The sequence below is a fragment of the Brachionichthys hirsutus genome, chromosome 10 (genome assembly GCF_040956055.1).
Source record: "Brachionichthys hirsutus isolate HB-005 chromosome 10, CSIRO-AGI_Bhir_v1, whole genome shotgun sequence".
Classification (NCBI taxonomy): domain Eukaryota; kingdom Metazoa; phylum Chordata; class Actinopteri; order Lophiiformes; family Brachionichthyidae; genus Brachionichthys; species Brachionichthys hirsutus.
The window spans coordinates 1,677,895-1,690,867 of NC_090906.1; the positions used below are offsets into that span (position 1 = coordinate 1,677,895).

General features: G+C 47.0%; 2 protein-coding genes across 2 annotated transcripts; both read right to left on the reverse strand.

The window, feature by feature from the left end:
* Positions 1-2,119: 2,119 nt before the first annotated feature.
* serpinf1 (serpin peptidase inhibitor, clade F (alpha-2 antiplasmin, pigment epithelium derived factor), member 1) lies at positions 2,120-5,784 on the reverse strand. Its single transcript, XM_068744862.1, has 8 exons — positions 5,708-5,784; positions 4,269-4,329; positions 3,941-4,142; positions 3,712-3,867; positions 3,256-3,459; positions 3,046-3,185; positions 2,748-2,958; positions 2,120-2,613 (listed from the first exon to the last, which is right to left on the reverse strand). The coding sequence occupies exons 2-8, from the start codon at positions 4,326-4,328 to the stop codon at positions 2,360-2,362; spliced, it is 1,227 nt and encodes a 408-aa protein (XP_068600963.1). The 5' UTR covers position 4,329; positions 5,708-5,784; the 3' UTR covers positions 2,120-2,359.
* A 1,723-nt stretch (positions 5,785-7,507) lies between these two features.
* On the reverse strand, positions 7,508-11,094 carry serpinf2a (serpin peptidase inhibitor, clade F (alpha-2 antiplasmin, pigment epithelium derived factor), member 2a). Its single transcript, XM_068744233.1, has 8 exons — positions 11,038-11,094; positions 10,739-10,967; positions 10,330-10,473; positions 10,192-10,234; positions 9,394-9,539; positions 8,552-8,694; positions 8,255-8,453; positions 7,508-7,944 (listed from the first exon to the last, which is right to left on the reverse strand). The coding sequence occupies exons 1-8, from the start codon at positions 11,089-11,091 to the stop codon at positions 7,508-7,510; spliced, it is 1,395 nt and encodes a 464-aa protein (XP_068600334.1). The 5' UTR covers positions 11,092-11,094.
* Positions 11,095-12,973: the final 1,879 nt, after the last annotated feature.

Genomic DNA, 12,973 nt, shown 5'->3' on the forward strand with positions numbered 1-12,973 from the left:
GCCTCAGTCTGCGGTGGCAGGATCACGTGACCCGCGTTCCAGTTCAGGGACCAGAGCGTTCCTCCTCTTCCTGCGTGAAGTCAAATGACTCTATCAGGGACACATTCATGATCAGCATGTCACACAGAGTATAACAGTTTGGTTCTGTGCTGCTGGACGTCTCCATGAACGACGTGTCCAACCCATCCTGATAGTTCATCCATACATTGAGCTCCAGATCTCACTTGGCCCCAGAGAGCAGCATAAAATGACGCCTTTCCCAGTACGCCTGGTGGGATTTAGCTGCCAGCACTAATGGTAGCCTCCCACCAAAATGTTAGCAAAAGGAAGCGCTGCCAAGTTCAGCCACTTATCTCCGTGTGCCGCGGTGGAACGCCCTGGTTCATCTCAAGTTTCAGGTACGCAGGAATTAGACGCTTGTTTTTGAACTTCTTCAGAACTTTCAGTCGGGTCTGAAATCCAGCTTCCCCACATTGAACAAAACATTACAGATCTTCTGGCACGACACAGAGATGGGTGCTGTCCATCCCACGGAACGGGGCGGAAACAAGAGAACTGTTCTGTGCGTCCTTTGTTCCGGGCTCACACAGACTGAGTTCCCACATGAACTTTATCTGTCTGAGACTGGCTCTGTACCTGCGATCAGAATAAACTGCTCAATGACAGCAGTCACTCTCCTGTTTCCTGTTGGACTCCCGCTCAGAGCTGTTCAATGAAAGAGTCGCACAGGTAGGTCACATGACTCCACCACACCACATGAACTTTACAGCCTCATTGAGTTTCCATAAAAGAACAGGAATGTCATCAGCATCAGTGTCACCACGTGGTTGTTTTGAGTTCTGATGAAGTCGTCATCAGAACTCAAAATGTGGACCTTCCCAGCCCTTTGCCATGCTGCAGCAAAACCACACCAGTCTGCCGCCCACTCCCAGTTTAAAAAGCTGGAAGGCAAAATGCAGCAATGGACAACAGCGAGCCAGGAGTCTTAGAAGCTGACACACACACACACACACACACACAATCACACAAACCTGACCTCACCCTTCAACTACCTGGTGCTCAGAACTCTGTGGTTCTGGTCTTTTGGGTCGAGAGTCATCTCTGTGTTTCTTCGGTTCTGTGTGGCACAGAACCAGTCTGGCGTCAGCATTTCTTTTATTATTGTTTAATCCTGAGGACACAAAGAAGATTAAAGTGTGCATTTCTGTGGAACGGAGGATGGCCAGCTTGTTTCCTCCTGGGACCGAAACCTCAGGAATCTCTGACTGTGTGGAAAATCGAGACCACATGTGCGCTCAAAACTCACAGGAGCACGCAAAAGCCAGCCTCCCACTCAGAGGTACACTGGCCTCATTTTGTGTAGAAGTATGAAAAACCGTTGTGGCGTCTGTGTCGACCTGCCAACACACGTCATTCCGAGACAACACCAAGAATCTCAAGGAAAAGTGATTCGAGTCCCCCGTCCTGAAGGAGCAGAAGTTTGAGTTCACTTCTTTTCACGTTTTCCATCTAATCAGATTGAAGTTGAAGGTCTAATTAACAGACGATTATAACTTCCTTTCACATATCTTTCTGCCCTTTTATCTACAGCCGCTCCAACATTCACATATTTTAGGTGTAATAAATCTAATTTAATAGAGGACAGCGCTGACTCCAGTTCACCTCCAAGCCAAACCCAGGCCAGAAGAATCTGGAAGTACGAGGATGTTGATGAGTTACAGGTTACTGAGCCAAGCGTTGAGACTCCTGATGCTGTAAACTGAAGACACCATTTCAGTACTTCAAAATGCTCTTCAATCATGATTGAACATAGCTCAACGGTTTGGTAGAGTTCAATTTTTCAAAAAATGTAAGGTCTGGTCACACATGTTTTTGGGATTATTGTTATTAGTGCCCCAAGGAAATAAAAAAATGTAATTTCTTTTTTCTTGGTGAGGACATTAAAGGGTTAATCTTTAGTGGGTTCTTCCTTGGAACATGCCGAACACACTCAGGCCAAGAAAAATAATCAAATGTTTTATGTGTAATCCTTCAAACAAACTCCTGCAGTGATTTTCATCTTTACTACATCTGCTTGTCAGAAAATACAACACGGATGCAAGAAAAGTTTGTTTCATTTTTTATTTCATTTTTTTTTACACGTGACAGAATTTAATTTCTTTGACAAAACAATCCTTTGTTAACTCAGAATATCGTCAGCGTAGATGTGTGTCCTGTGAGATTAATGTGTTTCAACATGAAAAGTAAAAGAATCCCGTACGAGCAAAGTATCTGCCAATCCCCGAATCGCCTAGAACTTGGTGTGTGTGTGTGTGTGTGTGTGTGTAGGTGTGTAGGTGTGTGTGTATGTGTGTGTGTGTTACTTTGTCAGGCCAGTGGGGTTGACCACCCTGCCAATGAAGAGCAGCGCTCCTGATGCTTCATCCCGGATTAAGAAGAGGAAGGGACGGTTCACTCGGTAGGGCAGGGGGCGGTTTGATGTCGAGGTGCTGATGGGGTACTGGTTCCCCTCTGGCGCCATCTCCATGACAACCTTGTGATTGACGCTATTGAGCTTAGCAGGCTTTAAGGAGATCTTCTCCAGGTCAGTGTTCGCAAGCCAATCAGAGAGACCTGCAGGGCGAGCAGGAGGAGCAAAGTTAGAACGGGTAACAGATGTTCCAGCTGCTTTCAGGGCCCGCAGGTTTCTGAAATGGATGTGAATGCAGACGTTACTCGCATCCGAGCTCTTTGCTAGTTGGGCTCACCAAGGTCACCGAGCAGCGGCAGCAGGTCCTTGGAGTAGCTGAGCTTCAGTACCGGCAGAGCGAGGGACATCTGGGCAGGAAGGAGCGTCATGGAGAGGTCCTGAACAAACTCGGCACTCAGGCTCTCCTCCAGCAGCGTCATGTTGGAGGTCACCTCATCGGGCAGGAAGATGAACATGCTGACAGAATCCTGCATCTGGATCTGGGCAATCTGGAAGGAAAGTTAGGCATTATGGGCCAGTGAAATCTGGACCGAGTGTTCAGCCACTCGTGGTGCAATTTTGGGTTTCATAGTCACCGTGCAGCTCAAATCTGAGTCGATGCCCATCTTCACAGGATAGTTATCCTGCTGCAACATGGGAGTACGGACCGGTGAACCGCCATCCACCTGGAAGTCCTCCATCACTCCACTCTGGCTGAACCGAGTCACCCACCTCCCTGTTTACGTCAGGCAGACTTTAAAACCGATGCGCCAGCCTGGGAGCTTTCCTGCGATCAAAGGTCATACCTTTAAAGTAGGCGGCGCTCACGGCGTTCACGCCGGGGGTTCTGAGGAGGGCCTTGGTCAAGAAGCGCTGGACTTTCCCGCCGGTCTGCTGAGACACCCACTGGTTGATTTCATTTGTGTCTCTGGGTCCTCCCTGTAAGACTTTGGGTCGAATGCCATACTGCTGCTCCACGAGACCCAGGAAGTCCTGCTTCAGTTTAAGTCCTGATCCCAGACAGCGCAATCAGTCACTTCACAAATTAACATCACGCTCAAATTAAATGGGGGGGATTTATGGACATTTAATTAACAAATCTAATCAGAGGGTTAGAAAAAGATTCCAGCAACATTCAAGGCACCTGTAGAAGCTTTCGTCCCAAAGAATTCAAAAGGAAATCCCGAAAAAGACGTCTGACGGATCTCTGAGGGTGGACAATACATATTTTTCCATTTTTCCACTCCCCTATGTGAACTCACGTCGTGCCAAGTAGAGGCGTGCCGTGGCGCTCAGGCCTTTGCCGGGGGCCCTGACCGAGGTCAGCAGGTCTTTGAGGGTGTTGTGGATCTGTGGGTCCTGCAGGGTGTGGTACCTCAGAGCCCGGAACAACTGTCTCTGAGCGTTCTCAGACCCCCCTGGAGGAAAGGGTGGACGTTGTAAAGTCAAAGTCAAAACACTAGTGTGGATTTGGTGCGTTTGTGTCGTCACCCATAGCGATCTGCGTCATCACTGCAGACACGCTGATGGGGGCCAGGAAGATGTTGGCTGTAGCTTCGCGGCTCGCCAGAGCCCGGAACAGGTTGTAGCCAAAGTCGGAGGTGGCGGCGCCCATCTTAGTCTGAGGAGTGGTGAAGAGCTCCACCGGTTCCTCCTCTCCTCCCGCCTCCTCGCCCTCCGGCTCCGACTGGAGCTGATCAAAAAGGACAGTCAGAAGAAGTGCCGACATTGTCAACCGTTTCCCAGGGCAACCGGCAATGTGAGACAGATGGAAACACGTTCAGAGGAGGCTCTGGTGAAAACCTGGAGATGGGAATACCTGAGCCTGAGAGAAACTCAGGACGAGTCCAAACACCAGCAGGAAAGTTGTTCCCTTCATCCTGGAAGACAGGAACCAATCTGAGAAAGAGGTCCTCTAAAAGACGCAACAGCGTGTGTGTGTGTGTGTGTGTGTGTGTGTGCATCTTTAACTGTGTGGTGTATTTCTGTTTCCTATTTTACTTTGAAAATAAAACTTTCTTTCTTGGACCTTTTCCTTCCTTCGTTCTCTCCTATTTATTCCTCCCTTGCTGACTCCTGTTAAAATTTAATATCTAGCAACGTGGAAGAGAGTGTGGAATATTACATCATCAGCCTGGTGAATCTGCACACATTGATCTGGTATTGATTATGTCTCAAACAAGAAGAGGAGAAAGGTCTCTTTCACACACACAGAGGGAGGGGGGGGGGGGGACATGGCTGATTGAAAATCCAGAATAGATTATATCCAAAAGGCAATATTTACCATAGTTTAAATACATATATGGACGAGGAGACTGATAGAAGTGGACTATAGAGTGGAATACAGTCACTTTCTTAGTTTTAGTGGATTATTATATTCCTCCATCAATATGTGTTCAGATTTTTGTGAATTTTCTGAAAGGCTACGATGAAATCAACTGAAAAGCGTAAATAACTGAATGAATCAGGAATAATATTTTAGGTTGGTCCGGTAAACTAACATGCAACACAAAATACTTTTGTTCTGTTTAATTCTGACTAGGTTTTTGTTGTTGTTGTTGTTGTTTTCATATGGATGCAGCCGGTCAAGAAAAAAGTCAGGGTATAAAGATAGAGTAAATTATATTAAGACATAAACAAATATAGAAAAAACCTGGTAATTATAATGATGGCCATGTTTACTTTACTTTTGACCTCATCGCTAAGAGGATGGATGGAATCTTGCCTGCTGCTTGACACAGCAGGCACGATATCTGCTGCAGGAACTGTTTTCTCATTGGCTGCTCGTCAACTGTCTGACGTCACACTGGGTTTGTTTTAAGTCCAGGAGGTCATGATCCCTGAATTATTCCACGGAACTGAAGGAACCCTCATGGCACTGGCCACTGGGGTTATAAATCCTGCAGCGCTCCTGATCCCTCATCCCGGATTTAATTTTGCATTAATATTAAGATCAAAACTAAAGTAAACGGTTGCATAAAGTTGGACGCGCTCCAGCCGTGATTGTGTTTCTTGGCTCAGAGCTGAAATGGAAAAGTTGGAAAGTTTCTATCATCAGAAAACATTCACGTCGTGTCTGAATCCTCTGCAGGCTCATCAAACATCCCTTCATGTGTCCATGAATCCATTAATGGAATCATTTCGCTCAAACATGCAGCCTGAGCAGCAGCGCAGCTCCCACGTCGAACGCACTGACAGCTTTCTGACTTCTATTGGCGAGAGCGCAACGAGCGTCAAAGCGCGTAAAGAAGCACTCACCTGTCCTCTGTCCTGTCCTGTCCACGTCTCCCGGACTCTGTCTCTCCGCAGACCAGACGGGGTCCTCGACCCGATAACGCCTCCTGGACGGGCGCCCACTGCGGTGCGCGTCTCCGCTGCGGCCAGCAGAACGCCGGGGGCGCGCCGGCGCAACAGAAAAAAAAAGAAAAGAAAACTCGCAGAGAGAGAATCCTAAAAATCCAGAAGGCTGTTTTTGTGCGAAAAGAGGAGAAGCTGCTGCGGTTTGAGGGAAAAAACGATCTTTATTGCTCGCATCAATCTCGGGAACATTTTTAATACTGCGTGTCAAAAAGAGGACATCCCAGAGGCTTGTCCTCGTTTGTCCCCTCATGCATTCTGATAACCCTGCCAGGTCGACCCTACAGCTGTTTAAACACTGATTTTTATTCTAGATAAAGTCTTAAACCACACACACACAAACATAAACCACATTTATCTCTGAACCTCATCAAAGCGATGGCATGTTCTCCTTAGAACGACAGAATTCACCAGAATATTTATCCCTGGAATCCCAGCAGAATGAAACCTCTTCACGCCACCCAGTGGTCCTTTGGAACGTGTCTAAAGAATGCCTAGAACCCCATGTGCTAAAAGCCCCAACCCCAAATATTTCAAGGAACCTGGAACCACATAGGAAGCTTCAAAAGGCCCCAGGGGACTAGTGTTGGGGGGGGGGGGATTTGTCAACCCTAACCACAGGGATGAGGCGGAGTCTGAGCGTGGCTTGGTGGTGCCTCGCTGGTGAACTTTGAGCACTACCAGAACCGCGGCTGTTTTATCAGTTCAGATTCTAATTGGAACATGTCAAAGGGAAATTCATGTGGATATGTTGGTCAAAAGGTGTTTGGCTTTTAGCTTTTCCTTAGTTACACAACAACAACTCAGTCGAAGAGTCGAGCGCCGATAAACTTATGGAGCATGGCTCTGTCAAGTTTCACTAAATCGGATGAAGAGCCAAATCCAGGGGAAAAAAATCCTGAAAATGTGTCAATATTTTCCCTGATAATACAAAAACTGCTGAACTGATAGCCGTTAAATCTTTTGGAGAGACAGGACATAAACATAAACTACTACTGTACTTTCAGTTTGTTCCATCAGGGGTCGCCACAGCAAATCAATGTTCAGCACGTCACCCTGTCCTTCGCATCGTCCTCCCCATGTCCTCCCTCACTACGTCCATGAGACGGGACAGAAACTAAGAAAGCTAAATAACCACGATTACCTGGGTGTAGATATTAACTCTGCTGAGAGCCAATCACATTCCATTTGTATTTTATTTTATCAAAGGCAGAATCCCAAGTCTGGAAAAAAAACACTTTTGTTAAACACTCCATTTTCTTTCTGCAAGCTAACTGATGAAAACCAATCAGAGTAGTTTTATTTTATTTTAATGCTTTCAACAGCAAAAAATGCTCTTTTTGTGTCATGCTTTTATTTTGTGGGACTGAATACCAAACTGAAATGACCGCATTGCAAAGCAGACTTACGAATGGACAACCTGCTTGAACTGCTTTTATTTTAAAGTCCCGTGTTTTCTCTCTGACAAATTTAATATCCTGGACAATGAGAGCTCCTCATATGAGCATCGACTCCGTCACGTAGAACTTATTGCTGATAACTATAATTGTGCACCTGCACATTTCTATGTTGAGGGGCGGGGCCTTGCAGCAGAATCAGTGTTCTCTTCTAACAAAAGCCGACAAAGGATCTTCAATCAGGTCAATTTCTTCCTTGAAACTTATCATTTCAAGCAGGCAGTCATTTGTTTTCGTATCCTTTTTATATCGGGTTCGGGCCATGCTGCGGTTGCTCCTCCTCACCAGCAGGGGCGCTACATGACGGCGCGGAGGTCCCCTCTGCTGCTTCTAGCTTGCTGCAGGACCTGCCGTCATCGCTGCTCGACAGCCCAGGCTGGTCACTCATGCTGTTGTTGCCGTTGGGCTCATCATTGACCATCTGGTCGTTGTTGGGGGCGGGGTTGGTGACGACGCCCAGGAAGAGGGGGGTCAGGGAGGCGTCGTCGACGAGGGCAAAGATGAAGGGAGAGTTGACGGAGAACAGAGAGACAGAGCGCATGGCGGTGACGACAGTGGTGGCGGATGCCTCCACGCCTTCCTCGCTGAGTTCTATGGTGCTGGCGTGGCGGACGCTGCTCACCACCAGAGGGAAGTCTGATATCGCTGATAGATCCGGGCCTGAAAACAGAGAGCCGAGGCCTGAAAGAGAGAAACAGACTTCCTTGTTTCAGACTGAATGACCACAAAACAGTACAGTACAGTAAGAAGCACACAGCAAGTGTCAGCCGACAAATTCATTCTCTCGTGGTGGTGTATTTCTCGTTCCATCGGGTAACTTGTGCTCAGATGTGGCTGTCCAGCGGAGTTATCAGAACCGCCCTAAGTAATCTAAGCACCAAAAACTCTGGCGGGCTTAATTATAAGGCATCGTCAGTAAACTGTTGCCTTTACTCAGCGTGCCGTCATCCGCTAAAGGTTCAGCTTCCTCCCTGTCTTCTCTGTCGCTCACCCATGCTGGTCAGAGGTTCCTGGAGCTCCTTGTGAAACTGCAGCTTCACCTTGGGTAGGCTGACCTGCATTAGCTTCTCTTGAGGTAGGCGTCTGTAAAGGTCAGAGATGTTCAGTCTGGGCAGCACTGATGACACGTTTCCTCTGTCTGGCATGACAACTAAGAAGCTGGTGTTTCCCTTAAAGGCAAAACTGGCAACCTGTATGAGAGAGAGTGACTGTTTTAGTCCTGCTGCGTCATTAGATGATGGTGGACAATATTTCTCCACAGATGTTCCCCATGTTAACATGGGGTTACCTGTGCTTCCAGGTCAGGATCTCCCATCAGGCGGAGAGGGTACTGGGCCGATTTCATCATGTCCACTGACACGGAGTTCTGGAGGTCCAGGTAGAAGACGCCCTTAGAGGTCCCCTGGGGGTTGAATCGTGTCTGCCATTCACCTGAACGGAGAAAGAAGGAATCGTGACAACCTAGACTCAAATAGAAATGCCTGGTCTGGTCTTATTAGGGCAGTCCATATAGAGTTTTCTGATTGTGTTTTCCTTTTGCTTTGCCTTGTGACCACCGGACTGTAATCAAGTAATTCCGAGTCACTGTTGGGACACTTCACCACCGTAAAGGTTACTAAATACTAATACTAAATACTTTGCATTGATTTTGCTCCTTGGAGGGCAATTAGGTTTACAGCAGTTACAGTCTAACTGTAGTCTGCTGCTGGTCGCCGCGTGCGCAGGCGCCCAGGCAATGCGGGTGAAGTGTCTTGCCTAAGGACAAAATGACAGTGCACACATGTGCCTGAGCCGGGAATCTATCCGCCAACCTCTCGATCGTAGGACGACCCTCTCAACCACCATCGCCCAATCGCTTGAAGACAAGGCGCCTTCGGCTACGATTAAACCTGCTGATGTGAATCCAAAGCTAGTGACTCATGAGAACGCTCCAGCTGGGCAGGGGAAAGCTTGCTTGGCAAAGAAGTATGTTTACTAGTATATGTTTACTAGTGGAAAGGTTGCCATGTGGGCGACAGCAGAACGATCTGCTTCAATCTGCGTCATATCCTAAACTGAAATGCTGATAAAAGTGGCACCAGCTGAACTGGACTCTTCAGTAGGGAAAGAAGATGCCGCACGGTTGTTCACCTTTGAAGTACATGGCGTTCATCAGCATTAGCACCACATCATGTGGAATACTCTCCAGGAAGTTTGGGATGTGGCCATTAGTGGCGTTCTCCACCCATTGGTTGACCTCCTCCACAGAGACGAGAGGGACAGGCTGTGATTGGTACCTGAGGAGGAAACTGTTTTTTTTACACTGTCTTTGTAGATCTAGAGAAAGCCTATGACAGGGTGGCAAGAGAGGAAAGTATCAGGTGTGCTCTGTGATAGGAGAGAGTCAGCGAGGAGGATGGGAAAGGTCTACAAGACAGTGGTGAGGACAGCCATGATGGACGTCTTAGAGACAGTGGTGAGGACAGCCATGATGGACGGTTTAGAGACAGTGGCTCTGAGGAAAAGACAGGAGGCGGAGCTAGAAGTGGAGGAGATGAAGATGCTGAGGTTCTCCTTGGGAGTGACCAGGTTGGACAGGATTAGAAATGAGACAATAAAAGGGACGGTGAAGGTTAGACGTTTTGGAGACAAGGTCAGAGAGACCAGACTTTGATGGTTTGGACATGTCAAGAGGAGAGACAGGGACTATATCAGTAGAAGGATGCTGAGAATGGAACTGCAGGGAACAGGGCTAGAGGACGACCCAGGAGAAGATACATGGACGTAGTGAGGGAGGACATGAGAGTGGCTGGTGTTGGGGAGGACGATGCAAAGGACAGGGTGAAGTGGAGAACATTGATTTGCTGTAGCAACCCCTCAGGGGACAAGCCGAAAGTGCAGTAATAGTATTACTCGTGACTCTGTATAAGGTGTGACTGTAGTCGATACCTAGCCAGAGAGTCTTTGAGGAAAGACAACTTCACTTCAAATCCTGGAGAGAAAATGAAAAACAAAAGAATGGATGAAATAATTCTTCTTGCAAAGTTTGTAAAAACCATCATCGGTTTAAGGCTCGCCGGTGGAAACCTGGTCTCAGGTACATGCGTGTCGCCACCTCCAGGGATGTGTTTCTAAAATGAGGTAGAAGGCCTCCCAGTATGTGATGGTAACAAGGCAGATGGTCGGCGTGAAGGCTCCGGAGCAGCAGCTTCTCCGTCTCGTTGCGAGCGCCTGAGGAACCAATCAAAATCTAAATTCGTATCTCAAGGTGTTTAAAAGTGTGCATTAGCACGTTAGCATGCTCTTAGGACAATCTGTCCTGTCTTTAACTTCAGAGGGATCCCTTAAATCAAAGTGGGGGGGGGGGACGTTTTGATGTGCTTCATCGTTGACGAACCCAAGGCATCGGAAACATCTCCTTGTTGTGCAGATGAAGGATTAGGAAAGGTTGCCATGGCAGCAGGTTATTTTAAAAAATGGAATGAAACTGAAAGACCTAGGGTGAGGTGGGCGAGGGCGTAAGCCAAGCTGAGAGGCGATAGGACGACATTCGGCTGCTGCGGACCAACGGGAAGCTTTCCCAGCAGCTGTAAACCCAGTTGCTCTACGGCGCCCCCTATCGACCTTCGCTCCTCAGGACTAAATGACTTCTTCCCTCCGCAGTCGTCCGCCTCCTCTTCATCGACAGGACCAGATGCATCAGGGCCTCCTGGACTGGGCTCCTCCTGAAGAGAGGAGGCGGGTCAAACTGATTAAACTGAATGAGGTCGTCCAGAGGAACAATGAGGTTCTTACCGCCTGCCCCAAACAGCAGAGGAAAAGAGCGGAGAGGAGGAGACACAGCTTCATCTCCAAACAACAACCTGCAAAGCAGACGCACCATCAGAGACAGTGTGTGTAGGTGTGTGTGTGTGTGTGTGTGTGTGTGTGTGTGTTGTTCTTCAGTCTAACATAAACAACATTCTTAAGTTAGTTTTATTTGATCTGAAATCCAATTCAAAAACAGATTCTGATTGGATGATTGATCACCAATAACCAGTCATCCTTTAGCATGCAGCACAAACAGATGTGTAAAGATACGTATAATTTACTATTTAAGTCCATTAAGATTACTTTAAAACGGTGCACGGTTTTATTCTAATCGTTTTTCTGGCTGCTTTAATAGCTTTGGTTTAATTTCTGCAGTTACAACACCTTCGTTTAATGAATGAAGCTCATCCTGAATGACTTTCACTTTACAGTCATACAGAATTAGAGAAAAAAAAAAAGACAACATATCGAACTGAATAAAATGTAAATATAAAACATAAACAAGCATTTGAGAACATATTGTTGAGGCTTATATTAGCATGAATATTAGCCTTGGATATCTGCCTCAGCTTCATGGATGAGCTGAAGTGATTGGTGGTTTCGGATTCATCCTCTCAGGATCAAGAGGGTCTTTCATGGACGTCTATTTAGTTACCGAGACATTTCAATCACGAGTATCTGAATAAAGCTGTTGGTTTTTTTTATCATCAGTCAGTTCAGACTCGCTGCTGTGTTTACCAGCAGATTAAAGGTTACTGTTTCAGAAACTTATTTTAGGGGGGGGGGGGGGGGGGGGGCTGATCTGAATACTCTGAACACGCAAGCACAGAATACAATGAACGGTTTAAATCTATCAACTTCAATCTCGGGTTCTGCTTCTCTTCTCAATTCAAAAACATCTCATTGTGTGAAGTAGAGATAATTTTCAAAGCAAATTTCTCTCCAAAAGCAGAACCGAGGGAAAAAAAAGGGGACGCAAAGGTCCAAACTCACCTGGCCTGAGTGTTCCCTGGAGGTAAAAGTAAAGTAACAAGCGGGTCGAGATGATTCAAAGACGTTACGGATGGATGTGAGCAACCTACTCCGGGCTGGATGGCGTGGTGAATCAACAGCTGCTGCATTGGCTGGTTAATAATCAACCCTGGACCGATCGCCATGTGGTCAAGAATGCAAAAGAAATAGACTTCTGCAAAGGTTTGGGTGGATTAGGGGGTCATAAAATTCATCCGGTATTTTTGATGAACTAATTTATTCCTAGTGGTAGATTAAATAGACCCTAAAAATACTCCATTTTTATGACAGTGGTTTTATGGAGGGTTGAATCTGCATTATTCTCGTGCATACGTTTGAATGTGCCTCATAGCAACATGACAATGATGACAAAACTGTGCATGACCAGAGAATTATTATTGTAGTTTTACTGCTAGAAAGTCAGCATCCGCACGTCGCCTCAGGATGAATGTTCCTTTGGTGTTTGCCTTGACCAGGCGACAGTGTGGGCGAGTATTTATCTTGTACTGACCGCCTGGCTCCAGCTGAACGCCCCCACAATGCACCTTTGTAACCAGCAGGGTCCAACCTCTGTTCACCTTAAATTCTCCTGGTTTCCCCCTCTGGATCTGAGTCCTATGTTCAGCTCAATGGCAGGAGGACGTCTTCTGTCCAAACAGAAATGTGTGCTTGTGATTGGTCCCTGCTTCTATAAGAGGTGTTTGATTACTGCGTCCATTCTGGTGTCCAGCTGTTGATGAAATTCCACTTTGAATAAGGAACCAGTACGCCCACTGGTTTGAGGTTTAGCATTTCACTGGGATTCTCGTTGTTAAAAGGCAAAACCTTTTTCCAACCTTACAGAAATGCCGGTTGCACAGAGAACTGAAATTGCACGCCCACATGTGTCCCCAAGGTGGCAGCAGAGGAT

Bases quoted from the DNA above. Each gene is read 5' to 3' on its own strand.
- serpinf1 (XM_068744862.1), bottom strand. From the start codon at position 4,328: ATGAAGGGAACAACTTTCCTGCTGGTGTTTGGACTCGTCCTGAGTTTC. The intron at 3,868-3,940 runs GTGACGACACAA...CCTTTCCTCCAG, and splicing joins GATGACGCAGATCGCTATGG to GGGGGTCTGAGAACGCTCAG. The intron at 2,614-2,747 runs GTGAGCCCAACT...CTCGCCCTGCAG, and splicing joins GCCGCTGCTCGGTGACCTTG to GTCTCTCTGATTGGCTTGCG.
- serpinf2a (XM_068744233.1), bottom strand. From the start codon at position 11,091: ATGAAGCTGTGTCTCCTCCTCTCCGCTCTTTTCCTCTGCTGTTTGGGG. The intron at 9,540-10,191 runs GTATCGACTACA...TTTCCTCCTCAG, and splicing joins CTCAAAGACTCTCTGGCTAG to GTACCAATCACAGCCTGTCC. The intron at 8,454-8,551 runs GTAACCCCATGT...TCTCTCATACAG, and splicing joins ATCCTGACCTGGAAGCACAG to GTTGCCAGTTTTGCCTTTAA.